Genomic DNA, 14,800 nt, shown 5'->3' with positions numbered 1-14,800 from the left:
GTGAGCCCTCACCCACAGAGTGCCGGGACCCGATCCGGGGCCTGCTGCAGCTTCGCCCGTGTGCGCGCCTGGGCCTGCAGCAGGTGGCCGCGCACTGCCACACACGCGCTCTCTGGCACCACGCTCAGGATGCCGCCAGGTAGGGTGGGGGCCCTGGGAGGGGGGTGTGGGCAGGTGGCTGGCCCCTCGGCGCCCCTCCTGATCCCCCGCTGCTGTCGGTTGCAGAGAAGCCAGCTAAGCTTGAGCACTCGGAGCCCGGCAGAGACTCAGAGCCTCCGAGGCGGCGCCCCCGGCACTGCTTCTGGGCCTCCGCCTGGGCCGCAGAGGCCGACCCAAGAAGAGGCGCAGGCTCTGCCCAGCTGGGGCTCTGGAGCGTGAGGACAGCCAGCCTGGGGGTAGGCGCCTCCAGGTAGCTCCTATCGCGGAGCTCCACATCTGCCATCAGGACCACGCCTGGGCACTACCTGCCATGGGTGGGCAGAGGCGAGGCCAGATAAAGCGTTTATTTTGTGGAGGGGATGTGGATGTCTCTGTGCAGGAAGGGCAACCAGCCACGGGGAACCATCCCGGGAGAACACACCTCCGTGCCACGTTTTTAGTTGGGAGGAGAGGAAAACTACAGAGAGTACCAGAGAGGAAAGAGATACCTCGTACCCGCGAAGCGACCGGCCTCAACGGGAGGAACCGGAGTGGACCCCCAGCTTTGCAGGCAGTGCCAGGACTGAGGACACGCGGAGTGGGGGTGCTGGGAGCTCTCGCGGCAGCAGCACTCCAGTGCCAGAGTGCAAGGGGCCTGGGAAGGCCAGGACTCTGGAATCCTGTGCCAAAGATGGCCCTGGGAAAGGAGCGCGGCAGGGGGAGGGCCACACTGACCCTCTACCAGGCCTGGTGTGGCAGCTTTAGAACTGAGGGACCACACAAGGAGCTGGGGAAGGACAAGGTTCTTGGGCCCATAGGAGGCTCCAAGGTGACAAAGGGCGGGAAGGGGGGAGGTCTGCTTAAGAGCGAGGATGCAGGCACATCACAGAGACGCTCTGAGTGTGTCAGGCAAAGGGCTCGGACACTCAAGGAAGCCTTCCAAGGACAGGGCCCGGTCAGAGCGGACAGCAAGTACGTCACAGCAGGGCGGGCCAGAGAAGACAGCAAGGGGCTGAGGGCCGTCCTGGGGCACAGGTCAAGCAGGAAGGTGGAGAGAATGATGGGCACACAGTGCCCAGCAAGCACTCCAAGGACAGGCCAGGGGGTCACAGCCCTAGGAGATCCCAGGACAGGCTGATGCTGAAAGTCTCACGAGGTCAGTCCTTTGAGGCTGGGTCTCAGGCAGGGCACGTTGAGGACCCCACAATAGAGGACTTGGGGTGGGCCTGGCAGCAAAGGGCACTGCTTATACCTGGACGCCCACCGATGCACAGACCTCGACAGTGCCCTCCGGGGCTGCTCAGGCTTGCACTGTTTATCCGTCCCGCCCGTGAGCCATCTTCCTGGAGGCACCTGAGAGTCCTGGAGCACGGCTAGCTCTGACTGACCGGCGCTGCTCCAAGCAACCGGAGTTGCTGGAAGTCACGGGGCACAAAGAGGTCCCCTCGCCCTCCCAGGCGTATTGGACATTCACCCTAGAGACCTCTCGGCAGGGAACAACCTCTGAGCAAGGAGACCCAGAGGCCCACAGCTGGCTGCGGGAAGGCCTGGAGCTCAGGTGGGTGTAGCCCCTCCAGCTCGTGGCTCCGGAGCCAGCTCCTCTGACCGCTCCCGGGTGTGCTGTTCCTGCTCCTCGCGGTCCAGCCGCCGCAGCTGCTGCTCCACGTCTTCAGGCACCTGCACCTCCAGCAGGTTTTCCATGCCCTGCTCTGGCTCATCCCCAATGAGCACCTGCCAGCAGGGGAGGCAGGTGAGCAGCTGGGGCTGGCGCACCGCGGACATCCCGCCCCCTTCCCCACCAACCCCGCACCCACCTGAATGAGTTTCTCGCAGGCCACCCGCACGTCGGGCTCCGGCTCCCAGCTGTGTAGCTCACGCAGGATCAGGTAGGCTCCCTGGTTCCTCACCTGCTGCCGACCAGGTGCTGTGGCTGTCAGCTGAGAGAGGGCAAAAGTTATCCAGATATGAGCGTGCCGCGCGTGTGTGGCATGTTAGGAGCCGGCATGAACACAGCAGGGCCTCTGCTCACCAGCATGATGGCTTCAATGAGCATCTTTCGGATGTCGGCATCAGGCTCCCTCTGCTTGTCTGGCGGCAGGTACTGCAGGTCAACAGGCAGCCCTAGGGGTGTGTGTGCGAGCCACTGGGTGCCAGCACCGGGCATCAGGCCAGACCCAACCTGGGTTAGCCCCATTCGTGCTCAGCAACTCTCTGGCTGGAAGGTTTCAGCCAGGTCAAGCCCTGGGCATCTTCTCCCTCCCCGCCCCCCCTCCCCCCCCCCCCCCGCCCCCCTGGCGTCCCCTTCTGCCCAGCGAACCCTGAGGCTCCACCCAAGCCACTCACGCTCCATCTCCTCCTCGGAGAAGTCCTCGGGGCCAGCCAGGGGCAGCAGCAAGAAAGGGAGAATGTCCACCTCGGGCCCAAGCAACCACTCGTGGTGTCCTGGGGGGGAGGGGGAACAGGAACGGGGGTCAGTCTAGCGGGGCCCCAAAGCCATCTCTCCGTCCCATCCCCCCAAACGCCACACCCCCACCCCTACTCACGATGCTCGAAGCAGCAGTTTCGGAGAGTCCCCACCACCCCGCCCCTCCGCACGGAGGAGTCTGGGAATTGGGTAAGGGGCAGCAGCCGCTGGACCACGCACCTGAAGGAAGGGATCGCTCAGTGCCATCCCTGTTCACCTCCACCCCCTCCCCGCGGGAGCCCCGGGCTTCACCTGTCGGGGTCCAGCAGGAAGGCGCGCGCCGCGGGACGCTGGCTGAGGTTGGAGAGCATTGGCCCCAGGTAATGCAGGGGCGCGCGGGCGTTGTAGCCAGGCGTGCACAGCGCGCGCACCAGCCGCCCCAGGCCTGACTCCCCCGGCTCCGCGACCTCCAGCGCTGCCATCAGCGCGGCACACGGCGCCGGCTCTCGGCTGAGGTTGGCCAGCACGGCGGCCGCCTCCTCGGCCCAGGGCCACTGTGGATCCAACGCGCGGCCCAGCAGGCGGGCAGGCAGCTCGGGCTCGGCCTGCAGCAACGGCTCGTGCAGGCCGGGCTCGGCAGCGAGGTTGACGAGGGCGCGAGCGGCGTCGCGCGCCGGGGCCGGGGCCGGGGCCGCGGCCAGCTCGACCAGCGCCCGCAGCAGAGCCGCCTGGCCGGCCAGCAGCGTCCGACCGGGCTCGGAGCCGGTCAGCTCCAGCACGTGCCGCGCCGCCTCCGCCTGCAGGTCCGCCCGCGCCCCGGGCGCCAGGAAGGGCAGCAGCTTCGCCACCTCCGCCTCCAGGCCGGCCTCCGGCATCGGCGACCCTGCGGAAGCTAGCCCACTAGCCAACGCGCCCGCGCCAGTCCTGGCCTCCCCCATGCCCGCGCGGATCACCCCAGCCGCCACCCGGGCTGAGACCCGGCCCGTCAGAGGAACGGAAGCCGCAACCACCAGTCGGGAGGCTGCCCACTCCGCGCGCGGGGCTGGGTCGGCGTGCGGAGGCGGGGCCGGCGCCCGGAGGCGGAGCCACACCGAGGGCCTGCGCGTTGTGGACTGCGTGCTCCGCCCCCAGCCCCACGCCGCGGCCGAGGGTGGCCCTGGAGGCGCCCGCAAGGAATCGTCGCATGTGGTGTGACCCCGGTCCTAGGGGGACCAACCAGCCAGTGGTAGCTGACGGATTACGTGGCCCCTCTTCCATCGTGGGTGGGGCAGAGCTCTATCCTCCCTGGAAGAGTCACATGGTCCATTACTTTGACTTTTTTTTTTTAAGTAATTTCTACCCCCAGTGTGGGGCTCGAACTCACACCCCGGCACCAAGAGTCGCATGTTCCTTAGACTGAGCCAGGAAGGCGCCCCTGGTTGACTTTCTAATGTTAGACCAGCCTGTATTTCCTGACGTAACCTCCACCTGGTCATGATATATTTTCATTTTTTAAATGTTTATTTTGAGGGGCGCCTGGGTGGCTCAGTCGGTTAATCGTCGGACTGCGGCTCAGGCCATGATCTGGTGGTTTGTGGGTTTGGAGCCCCAGGTCAGGCTCTGTGCTGATATGGAAAAGCCTGGAGCCTGCTTCAAATTCGGTATCTCCTTCTCTCTCTCTCTCAAAAATAAGCATTAAAAAAAGAGTTCGTGGGAAGGCAGGGGAGGGGGGGAGGGGGAGAGGGGGAGAGAGAGTCCCAAACAGGCTCTGTGCTACTTTGCACTGATCTCCTGACTGAAATCGTGACCTGAGCCCAAACCAAGAGTCAGAGGCTTAAGTGACTGAGCCACCTAGACGACCCTCTCATGTTGGTATTTTTACAAATATATCTATTTTTACTTATTTTCTCAAGCTCTATGCCCAATGTGGGGCTTGAACTCCTGAGTTCAAGAGTCACACACTCTGCCGACTGAGCCAGCCAGGTGCCCCTCTCATGTTGGTATTTTAAAAAGAATTTAATGGCTTTATAACTTAAAGCATGAAACACCTGTAGCAGCAGACCGCCCTAGGCCTCCTGGTCCTTGTCTTAGCTGGCACGGGTCCTTTTATACAAAGGTCCTGGGGCTTCTTGGCCTACTCTGCGAGGAAAGGGCCACCCTCTTGGCAGCCCCAGAACAAGAGCCCCTGCACAGTTCAGGGCCTGGGGCGGGCGGGTGGCGGACAAATTCTAACCAGAAAGCCACGGAGAAGAAACTTCTAAAGTCGGAGGCTGAAAACATTCACAGGAAACAAACCGCTGCTTGACGGCCCAAAAGAAGGCTGTAAAAGCTAGACTGGCCCTTCGCAAAGGCACACCCCACAGCCAGTGCACACCTGGGCCCTACGAGTTGTCTGACCAGTGTCCTGGGAGCTTTCGACAGCTCAGAAGGAAGCCAAGGCCCTCTGAGCCCTCTGAGACTTCACATACAAGGTATGTCTCCTGACAATTTTCAGGTAGAAAGGTCCAAAGTGTTGCTGTCCCTCTATTGCTTCTTGAATAAAGCACATGGGACTCCGTCAATTCCTCTCCCTTCCAACCCAAGGGTAACCAAGGCACCAACAGATTCTGGTCTCACCTCCGGCAAACAACTGCAGGCTCCCCTCCCTTACACTTACGCACACACACACACACACACACACACACACACCCCTGTGGCCACCTAGACCCTCCCACTCCCTCCATGCCTGGCCACTTGCTGGCCCACAAGTTCCCACTCCCATCTTGACCTCAGTAATTTACTGACAAACGCTGGCTGAGTGCCTGAGCAGGGACATGCCCGCATGGGATAGGCCCCTCTCCAGGCAGACAGCCCCCGCCCCCCCCCCCCAAGTGCTGACCATGCCAGACTCCAGCGTGGCCCTGGCTCCTGCCTTGCACATGCAGCTGGCCACTGGGAGATTCACAAGACACAAGCAGGACCCCCCCCCCCCGTGCACCCTCGCAGCCCCCAGAGATGAAGGTGGCACCCAGTTTTCTGGCCACGACCTCCGGACTTTATTTCTAGGGGGAGAACAGTTGGCTGGAAAGCGGCTTCCTGACTCCAGGCTGGAGGGAAGAAGAGACTGGGGCCACCAGCCTGGTCAACTGTAGCTGTCGGGGTTCGTGTCATCTGGCAGAAAGTAGCGCTGTAAAGCAGGCTGCAGGAGCAGTGGGGGCAGCGGACGGGCAGGCCTGGGCCAGGCCGGGGGGAAGGGACGAATTTCCACCCTCGGCAGGGGCAGTTTCAGCATGCGGATGGAGCCATGGAGGGCACTGCCCACCCGGAGCCGGGACGGCATCCGGCCTGTGGGCCAGCAGGACAGTGAGGTCTCAGGCTGAGGTGGAAGTCAAGGTCTGGTTCTCCCCCTGTCCCTACTCACCTCTCAATCTCATCGGAGACCTCTGGACCTTGGCCTCCTGAAGCCGGAGGATAGGATAGTGCCTGGAGGGGTAAGAAAGTGGGTTTGGCCCCGTCAGCCCCTCAGCTGCCCCACACAGGCCCTGTCCCGGCCTGGTGGCCCCCTCACCAGCGATCCCAGGGCTGTGGTAGCACTGTGTTGGGCACAGGTGGGCGCAAGCTCAGGCATGGGCTCTCGGGCTCCTCCTGCAGGGGACTCTGCTGCCGGGCCCGCTGCTGCTCACAGAAGAAGTTGAGCGCATCGATCGGCCTCAGGTCCAGCATCTGCGACTGTGACCAGTCCGTCTGCTCCAGTGGCAGTGGCTTATCCGGCAGCGCAGTGGGTACTGAGGGGTGCAAATGGACCTCGGACGAGGGGCAGAAGTGTCGCAGTGTCTCTGACAGCGTGCATCTGGTCCGCCAGAAGCACATCGGTGGAAGCATTTGCTGGGCCTGGGACTCAAGGGTGGCCACGTCCAGCTCCCCAGGTGAGACCACCAGTGAGGGGGCCCAGGAATGGGCTGAGGGTGTCACTGAGACATGAAAAGGTGACCCAGAAAGCACGGAAATCTGAGACGGGGCCTCCTTGGGAGGAGGGTAAAGTGCCGAGGTCCTGGAGACCTTGGGCAGCACCTCTGACAACTCGGCTACCACAGAAGGCTGCAAGGATTCCATCTGTGGGGGAAACAGCCAGTTGGAGATGCCGCCAAGCCCAAGGCAGAGGCTCTCCCTCCCCCAGCAGGGAGGCCTGAGTGGTGCTGCCCCTGGCCCCAAGCTTCAGACCTGGCTGCAGACTGCTTCCTGGGGAGGAGCAGGAAGATCCCCAGAGATGGGGGTTTGGGGGACAACAGGAGAGGACCAATGAGCACAGGCACAGAGCAAGCCGAAGAGCCAGCCAGCCGTACCTGGATCCCCCCCACCCCGACTTGGGAAAAGCCTAGGGAAAAGACAAGAGGCTCCACTGGCAAGTGGCCTGCCCCCCCTCCCCCCCCCCCCCCCCCCATCCGCCGGGACCTGTAGCCGCTCCATCATTTCCTCCAGCTTCTGGCAGCAGCGTTGGCGCAGTGCAGCCTTGCAGTTGGCGTCCGGGCCCTGGACCCAGGTCGTCATCTCCTTGAACAGGAAGCCCTGCGGATCCTGAAGGCCTAGCCCTTCCAGCAGCTTCTTGAGCCAGGGCCTGGGACAGTGGTGAGCAGCTAGCTTATCCAGAAGCCTTCCTCAGCTGGTGGTGAGGATGAGTAGGGAGCAAAACTCACCGGCAGGAGGCTGGCGAGTAGAGGAAGTAGGACATGAGCTCCAGCACCACCTCGTGGGACTCCAGGGAGCAGGCCAGAAGGAGCTGCAACGCCAGCATCACGAACTGCTTCTGCGTCTGGTCCTGAGCGCAGAGGGGCGAAGCAGCCGGGTAGGTGCTGGAGGCCCGGGGCGGGCCGGTGGGCGGGGCTGGGGGCGGGGCCAGGGGCGCACCTCGAGGCTGGGGGGCTGGTCCAGGTTGAGCAAGCGCTCCAGGATGCCCCGCAGCCGGTTACAGAGGTCTCTGCTCACGTCAGGCACCAGCCGCAGCAGCGCTCCCAGGATGTGCACGCGGTCTGCCCAGGAGGCCTCGTCCAGCAGGTCCATGAGCAGCGAGGCCAGGCCCTCCACCGTGCCCACTTCGGGATACACCTGTGATACCCAGCGCCGAGGCCCTGTTCCCTGCACTGCCCACCTCCCCGCCAGCCTGTGCTTCCCAGGTGCCCGAGACCCCCGAACCTTCAGGTTGAAGATGGGGAACAGCTTTTTGAACCAGTTCTGGCAGACGAAAAATTGCAGAAACCTGGGCAGATGGCCGTAGCGCTCTTCCCAGAGCGAGCGCCTGAAGGGGTAGGAGGGGCCGCGCGAGGCCCGGGTCCCGGCGGAGGCGTCACGAGAGTGCAAGGGCTTCGGGGTCCAATCCTCGGGGCTCTGCGGGGCAGCGGCAGCAGCTGCAGGCCCCCCTCTCCGCTCCTGACCTTGGCAGCCCCGGGGCCTAGTGGGTGCCTACCTTGGCCTCCTCCAACTCGGAGAGGTGCCCGCGTGGGCTCAGGGAGTCGGAGGCCCAGTCCAGATACAGCTCGTCGTCGTCGTCGTCGTCCTCCTCCTCCTCCTCCTCCTCCTCCTCCTCCTCCTCCTCCGCCTCCTCTTCCCCCAACCACCGGATCAGCTTCTGCTGCCACTTGGCGTGCCACTGCCTCCCGCGTCGTCGTGGCAGCCACATGTCCTGGCTCCCACCTGGCTGCAGAGGGGAGAGCACGGGTGGCCGCTGGCATGCCGCGGGAACTCGGGCCCCCTTCCACAGAGCCCAGGAGCGAGCCCCCCGGTCCTCCCTTGCCTGGTGTCTGCCGTGGCTGGTGAGCAGGGCGGGGGCTCCGAGGCCGCTGACCTCCCTGTGCGGCCACATCTGCTGCAGCACCACGGAGTTGGGCACGCTGCCGGGGAAGTGGACGGGCCTGCGCGAGGGCTGCAGGTGGACACGGCGGGGTGGGCTGAGAACCCGAACTCCACCCGCCCTCCCACCCCCCTCAGTGGCCAGTCCAGCTCCGCGGCCGGGTCTCCGGGAGCTGAACCGGGCTCGTGCCCCCGTCCACGTGCACCTGTGTAACACCCCCGGACCGTACAGACTGGGAACTAAAACTTCATCCTCCTTTTGAAAGAGGAACTGCATGGAGCTGGGCAGAGGCTCAACAGTGGACTGCGGCCCTGAGCTCTCGGGCGCAAGTGGACACTCTAGCTGCTGGGTGGGTAGAACGTGCAACTCTTGATCTTAGGGTTGTGAGTTCAAGCCCCACACTGGGCTTGAAAATAAAATCTTGCGAAAAAAGGACACTCTGTAAAAACTGGTTTCCGGTAACCAGACTAAAGTGCCCAGAAAAGCAGTGACGTGTACAATGTGATTACATCTTCTAACCACAACTTTTAGAAAGCAACCTGTGTGAGTTCCCTAATGCCTCTGCAATTTGTGAGTGAAGACCCCTGGCTTTTGCTCGTCAACAGGACTCAATCTGGGTTGCTACCAAATCTGTGCTACCCAGATCGTGACTCCCCGTTTTCTCAGTCAACACCCAAAACGCTCAGACAGGCAAAGAGAACCTTTAGAAACCAGGTGGAAGGACAGTCAAGGGAGGCATCAGCTGTGACGACTGAGGAGGAAATCTGGACAGCCTCTGGGGAGCCCTGACACCCCCACACCCTCTCCACGGGACTTGGCCCCCAGCCCTGGAACCGGGATGTCCATAAGAATTGGTGCTAGGAGCCTGGAGAGGTGGGCTGAGGGTTTGGGTAGATGGCACGGCTGCAGGAAGGATCGGCGACACCGCCCCACCCCCCCGCCCCGGGCAGATGACAGTGCCAGCGTGTGCAGGGAGTCTGGGATGGAGACGTTGGGAAGCTGGCAGAGTGCAAGGGGCCAGCTCCTGTGGCCTCTGCTCCTTTAAAGGGAGAGGACTCTGGTCTTCCAGACAGTCCGTATGGCACCTGCTCACCCAGCACTTTCACTGGGGAGGAGGTGTGCTGGCACAATGAGCTGGCAGAGGCCTTGGCTGTGCCTAGTGTCTTCTCTGGGAGTCTCTGGCCCTCTGGCCGCTGGCCCCCAGAAAGCAAGGAGTCAGGGCCCACAGACAATAGCACCACGGCTGGGCTGGCCAGGAGGTGGGGGGAGGGCGACAGGCGGCTCGTAGGTCGGATTGGACCAGGAGGTCTGCAGCAGAGGGACGATGGGGTGCGTGAGAAGGCTGCCACCAGAGAGAGCAAGGGACCCTTACCTCATAGGGCTGAATGGTGGCAGGAAAGAAGCCTCGGAGGTTGGAGAGGAGCTCCTCGGGCCGCCTCTTCATCAGGAGGGGGATCTGGGACGGCAGAGGGGCTCAGAGCCAAGCGTGGGCCCCCAGTGCCCCTGCAGCTCTGCTCCTGGGTGGGCAGCACCCACCCGCCTGGGCGCCTCACCCTGTACTGTATGTGGGGGGATGGTAGGCCCGGGACCACAGGCTTCTCCCCTCGGAGCCACTCCAACTGCAGCTGCAGGTCCAGACTGAGGCCCAGGCTGCCGCTCAGAGAGGAGCGGGCCAGCAGCTGAGGTGAGGGAGGAGGAGTCGCAGGGTGGGGGGCAGGGTGATGGGGGCAGGGTGGAGGTGGGAGGGGCGGGAGGCCTTACCTGGGAGGCCCTGCTGTGCACCCCCTGGTGGGGGTGGGGGGTGGGCAAGGGGACTCGGGGAGGGGGGGCGAACCGCTGGCCCCCGGTCCCCAGGTCCTGCAAGGGGCCGGCTGCCGGCCCCCTTAGGGCTTCGGTGCAGACCTCAGCCTGCCTAAGACTGAGGGCAGCTGTGGGCGAGGCACACACATCGCAGGTCTCTCTCTCCAGTGTGAGGGTCACAGTACTGCATTGCTGGGACTCTCTTCCAGAACGCATGCCCTGGAAGGGGTGCAAAAGGGATAGGCAGGGGTGAGGGGTGAGGCCCCGGGGTGAAGGGAGGGGCTGGAGTCTGGGCTGAGGCTGGGGAGGCTCTATACCCACCAGCAAGCCAGGGCCATAGATGAGACGCAGATAGTTGTCAAAGGCCTCCTGCCGCTGTTGCCAGGAGGGTGGGGGCTGGGCTGCCGGGACCACCAGCCCCAGTCTCAGCATCTGAAGGTCTTCATCCCGGGAAACTAGGGCTTCTAGGTCCTGGGTGGGGGGTAGGGGTCAGCCCATTCCTCCTTCAGTCTTGCCATCTGCTTTCCAGACAGCCACGGGATCCCACGCCTGCCCCAGGGACTGAAGGAGAGTGGCCTGAGCCCAGGGAAGGTTGCAGGGCTGGGGCTTTGGGACAGTGAGGGGGTTGGGGGTTGGGGGTTGGGGGTTGAGGGTTGGGGGTTGGGGGTTGGGACCCACCCCACCTCCTCCAACACTGGCTGCTGAGGTGTGGCCGTCTGGTGATGGATGAAAGACAAGTCCGTGCTGCAGACAGGGATGGGCACAGGTGGGACACTAGCTGTCATCACCAGGGGGACTGGGCAGAGGCTGGGACCAGCACCTGGGGGTGGGCCTGGCCAGGCCTCTGTCAGAACACAGCCCAACAGCCAGGAGTGGGGATGCCAGGGCTGGGACAGGTTGGGGTAGTCTAAGTGGCCTGGGAGCTCTGGGTCCCCGAGCTGGGTGCAGGCAGCCAGGCCCTGACTCGGGGGAGCTAGGCAGGGGCCTCTAGAACAGTTCAGCTGGGCCAGCAGACCTAAGACTGGCCACCCCACGTAGGCTGGCGAGCCTCTGCAGCTGGGCTGAGGTCAGCGACTCCTGGGTGGTCAGTGGCAGGGGAGGGTCATCCACCACATCAGGGACCTTCCGGCATAGCTTCTGAACAGGAGAAAGAAACCTACAGCTCTGGCCTGGGGGGGCCTGTCTGCCCACAACAGCCTCACTCTGCCCAGGAATCCTGTGCCCACTGCATACCTTAACCAGGTAAGATGTGGGCAGGTAGAGCCTATGGGACACCAGGCAGAGTCGGGAGCCCAGAGCCAGCACCAGGTCCCCACTGTCGCTGCAGAAGGTCAGGGCCTGAGGGGCGCCATTCAGCCGCAGGAGCCTGGAGGGAGTGGCCAGGGTGAGAATCCAGCCCTGCTCCAGAGGAGGAAACTGAGACACTAGCAGGGGCAAGCCCCCTTTCCCCTGTCCAGCCTCTGGGCTCTGCTGGGGGCAGAGGTAGGGGAGCCCTGCTGGCTGCCGACAGGCTCCCCAACCCGCCCCCCCCCCCTTCCCAGCCCCAACCCACCTCAGCAGGCGATTCTCGGCTGTCCAGATGCGGATGGTGCAGTCCAGGCTGGAACAGGCATACAGCTTGAGTGTGGGACAGCAACACAGGCCTGAGGGACCAGGGCTCAGCGTGAGGGACCAGGGCCAGAGGATGGCCTGGGCTTTATTTTTGGCCTGGCCCCTCACCAGTGATGTGGTCCGTGGGGTCGTCCTGGGGCCGGTGATCGTAGCGGAGGCTGTTGCCCAGGCCAAACTGCACCAGGCCGTAGGTGGCGCTGTCTGGGTCCTCAAAGCCCACAGTCACCCGCTTCCCCAGAGCGCAGAGCACCGTCGCCGGGTGGCAGCAAGAGAAGGTTCGCAGCAGGCAGAGGCTCTCCTCAGCATAGGGGAAGACACGCCACATCTTCACGGTCAAGTCTCCGCCTGCTCAGGTGGGAGGCAGGACTTCGCCTTTGTCTGGGGAGGGAAGGGGTTCCCAGGCCAGCCCCCTGGGGGGAGGAGAGATGCTGACCAGAGGACACAATGCAGTTCCAAGTAGATGCAATGGCGGTGACGGGGCCCGGGCTGTGTGCCTCGGTTTGGAAGACGGGCTTCGACCAGCGCCACTCAAGGACCGATAGGGTGCCATCCGTGTGCCCCACCACGGGCAGGTACCTACGCATGACATTAGCCAGTCGGCGCGGGCACCGTCACCTTGCCCCACGTGGGCGGCTCCGGCACCCACCGGTTTTTGTCCTTCCGGGGTCGGGCCAGGTCACTGAGGCACAGCTCGCCCCCGTGCTGGCGTACGATCTGCCAGCTGGCGAATGCGCTGCTGGGGTCTGTGAGGTGGCTGTATAGGTGCAGGCAGCAGGGCCTGGGCGCAGGGGCAGGGGGCGGGCACACCCGGTTTAGCACGCGCATGGGGCATCGTGCAGCGTTGGCACACACCAGGTGTCCGGCGCGTGTCAGCAGCCACAGTGCTTCGCGCGGTAGGCAATAAAGCAGCGAGGCTGCGCCGTCCTCCGGTTCGAGCAGCAGCGCGCTCACCGTGAGCCCGGTGGCGACCGACACGAGGTAGACCGAGCCATCGGCGCATGCGCACACAAGGCGCATGGGCAGCGGCGGGTGCGCGGGCGCGGGCAGCGCGGGCGCGCTCTGCAGGTGGAGCACCGGCGCTGACAGCTGCGCCAACGGCGAGTAGAGCTCGCGAAGGAGCCACAGCTCCACGCTGCTCGCGCTCAAAGAGAGCACTGGCCAGCCGGGGCCAGCGGGCGCCAGCAGGCGGTTCACGTGCCCAGATGGCACCCCTCGGCCCCGGCTGCTCAGCGCCACCTCGCCCACCTGTGCTGACGCCTGCAGGTCCCACGTGCGCAGCGTCCCATCCTGCGAGGCTGACAGGACTAGGGCGGTGTTTGGCAGCACGGCCACAGCTGTCACTGGGCCTGTGGGAGGGGCACCAGGGGATCAGGGAAGGGGAGCAGGCGGCCCGGGATGCAGCCGGTGCAGAGAAGCTCGGGGAAGGCCTGACGGAGACTCCCGACCGCTGGAGCTCTTACACAGGGTGGAGAGAGAACGGGCCTCAAGAGCCTAAGTGGTATGGCGCACCTGTGTGGCCCACGAACACCATCCGGACCTGCCAGTCGGCCTCCCACACCTTCACTGTGCTGTCTCGAGAAGCCGTCACCATGGCCTCTACCTCCTTGCAGTAGGCCAGGTCCGAGATGGTGCTGAAGGGGAAGAGAGGCCTCCGCAGACTCAGCACCCCCTGGCGTGTGAGCCCCGGCGCCCCTCCATGACTTGTTTTCCCTCCTGGATTCACCCGTCCTCTCTCACCCCACCTTCCTCCCGGTCCCTAGGCACCCCTCACGTTTTATGCAGGTCCCGGCGCACGTCTACGAGAGCCCAGCTGTCCAGAGCAAAGGTGAGCACAGCCGAGCCACAGGCCGCGAAGCAGCATGGGGCTTGGTGGGAGGGCAAGGGCCCGAGAACCAAACGGGTGACTGCACCTGCAGGGCTTGGTGGCAGCTGCAGAGGTGACCCACACGGCACCAGACAGCGGCCTCCCGAACGGAACTTCCAGAGCACCAGGCTGCCGCCTTCCTCTGCCACCAGCAACAGCCCCAGGCTGGGCACCGGCAGACAGCAGACGGGCTGGTGGCCCGGCACCCTGCCCACCCCTGGCTTGCTCAGCCACAGCAGGCTGAGGTCAGCCCTTAGTATGGCCAGCCCCTCGGGGCCCCAGCCCACGAAGCGGCCCACAGCACCCAGAGGGCCCGGCACCACCACCAGCCCCGTGAGCACTGCTGGGGCACACAGCTTCTCGTAAGCCCAGCCGTCTTCTCTGTGCAGGTGCAGGCGGCCCGCACCATCCAGCACCACGAAGCGTCTGCCCGCTGGGTCCTGCGCCACTGAGCGCAGCCCAGCTGCCACCGTCAGGTGGCGCAGCGGCTCCAGCCCGTGTGTCAAGCGGCCCACGCACAGCTCGGCTCTCTTTTCCTGCGGGCCGGGGCGAGCAGGCCTGCATTCAGCTGGGGGAGGGGGGGTGCTGGAGGAGAGGTAGTGCCCCTGCCTAGGGGAGCCAAGGGGATCCGGGCTGGGGGCGTCCTAGGGACGGCGGGGGGAAGAAATGGGCCAGAAAAGAGGCCTCGAGGCAGGTGCCACAGGCAAGCCCCACCTTTTCCACGAAGTCACGGAGGCCTGTACGCAGGAGCAGCCATAGCTGGCGGGCACGGACGCGCGGGGTCGTGTTCTGCCACCGCAAGCTGCCGGTAAAAAGCCCCGGGACTGGCTCCGAAAACGACTCTGAGGGTCAGCAGTGGAAACACTGTCGGTGTGTGGTCTTGGGCCCCAAACTCTGGAGGCTGTAGGCAGCCAGGGGCCCTCCCGAGTGCCTCGCCAGGTTAGGGGACTCCCCACGGAGTGCTGTGTCGCGGCAGACAGAACCGGTGCCTGAGTGAGGCCTGTCACGTGGGGGTCTGGGGCGGCGAGGCCAGGCCACCTCACCATCCTTCTCCTTGAGCAGCCCTGGATCCGGGACGTCATAGCTGTCGGCATCATACAAGTCGAGATCCAGGATCAGGCTGTCACCTTCTACTGAAAAGGGGTTGCTGACATCTGACACTCCGGTCTCCATTTTGGCC

General features: G+C 64.4%; 2 protein-coding genes across 4 annotated transcripts; both read right to left on the bottom strand.

Moving 5' to 3' along the window:
* Nucleotides 1–489: 489 nt before the first annotated feature.
* HGH1 (HGH1 homolog) lies at nucleotides 490–4,125 on the bottom strand. Its single transcript, XM_047841685.1, has 6 exons — nucleotides 2,855–4,125; nucleotides 2,682–2,782; nucleotides 2,482–2,580; nucleotides 2,168–2,259; nucleotides 1,953–2,075; nucleotides 490–1,869 (listed from the first exon to the last, which is right to left on the bottom strand). Exons 1-6 carry the CDS (start codon nucleotides 3,478–3,480, stop codon nucleotides 1,693–1,695), a joined length of 1,218 nt encoding a protein of 405 aa, XP_047697641.1. The 5' UTR covers nucleotides 3,481–4,125; the 3' UTR covers nucleotides 490–1,692.
* Nucleotides 4,126–5,532: 1,407 nt separating this feature from the next.
* On the bottom strand, nucleotides 5,533–14,800 carry WDR97 (WD repeat domain 97). Of its 3 annotated transcripts, none has more exons than XM_047841676.1 (23): nucleotides 14,664–14,793; nucleotides 14,335–14,462; nucleotides 13,528–14,156; nucleotides 13,266–13,387; nucleotides 12,403–13,102; nucleotides 12,190–12,332; nucleotides 11,865–12,101; nucleotides 11,698–11,788; nucleotides 11,379–11,511; nucleotides 11,161–11,282; nucleotides 10,829–10,889; nucleotides 10,467–10,616; nucleotides 10,107–10,364; nucleotides 9,899–10,024; nucleotides 9,718–9,801; nucleotides 7,962–8,417; nucleotides 7,691–7,882; nucleotides 7,406–7,603; nucleotides 7,195–7,316; nucleotides 6,953–7,115; nucleotides 6,069–6,613; nucleotides 5,922–5,983; nucleotides 5,533–5,845 (listed from the first exon to the last, which is right to left on the bottom strand). In XM_047841676.1, the coding sequence occupies exons 1-23, from the start codon at nucleotides 14,791–14,793 to the stop codon at nucleotides 5,643–5,645; spliced, it is 5,055 nt and encodes a 1,684-aa protein (XP_047697632.1). In that variant the 3' UTR covers nucleotides 5,533–5,642. The 3 variants fall into 3 exon arrangements, with proteins under 3 accessions (XP_047697632.1, XP_047697633.1, XP_047697634.1); XM_047841677.1 differs by having other exon boundaries at nucleotides 7,406–7,882; nucleotides 7,962–8,192; nucleotides 8,289–8,417; XM_047841678.1 differs by lacking the exon at nucleotides 13,528–14,156 and having other exon boundaries at nucleotides 14,335–14,800.

The sequence above is a fragment of the Prionailurus viverrinus genome, chromosome F2, assembly GCF_022837055.1.
Source record: "Prionailurus viverrinus isolate Anna chromosome F2, UM_Priviv_1.0, whole genome shotgun sequence".
In the NCBI taxonomy this organism is placed as follows: domain Eukaryota; kingdom Metazoa; phylum Chordata; class Mammalia; order Carnivora; family Felidae; genus Prionailurus; species Prionailurus viverrinus.
The sequence above is the reverse complement of the archived record's forward strand: the minus strand, read 5'-3'. Positions and strand labels throughout refer to the sequence as shown.

What these genes read in the sequence shown, in the direction of transcription:
- HGH1 (XM_047841685.1), bottom strand. Translation starts at nt 3,480, where the DNA reads ATGGGGGAGGCCAGGACTGGCGCGGGCGCGTTGGCTAGTGGGCTAGCT. An exon ending in AAACTGCTGCTTCGAGCATC is followed by an intron (nt 2,581 to 2,681) that starts GTGAGTAGGGGT and finishes CCTCCCCCCCAG; the next exon opens with GACACCACGAGTGGTTGCTT. An exon ending in CTCCGAGGAGGAGATGGAGC is followed by an intron (nt 2,260 to 2,481) that starts GTGAGTGGCTTG and finishes ACACACCCCTAG; the next exon opens with GGCTGCCTGTTGACCTGCAG.
- WDR97 (XM_047841676.1), bottom strand. Translation starts at nt 14,793, where the DNA reads ATGGAGACCGGAGTGTCAGATGTCAGCAACCCCTTTTCAGTAGAAGGT. An exon ending in CCCCCCACATACAGTACAGG is followed by an intron (nt 9,802 to 9,898) that starts GTGAGGCGCCCA and finishes CTGCCGTCCCAG; the next exon opens with ATCCCCCTCCTGATGAAGAG. An exon ending in AAATGATGGAGCGGCTACAG is followed by an intron (nt 6,614 to 6,952) that starts GTCCCGGCGGAT and finishes TTTCCCCCACAG; the next exon opens with ATGGAATCCTTGCAGCCTTC.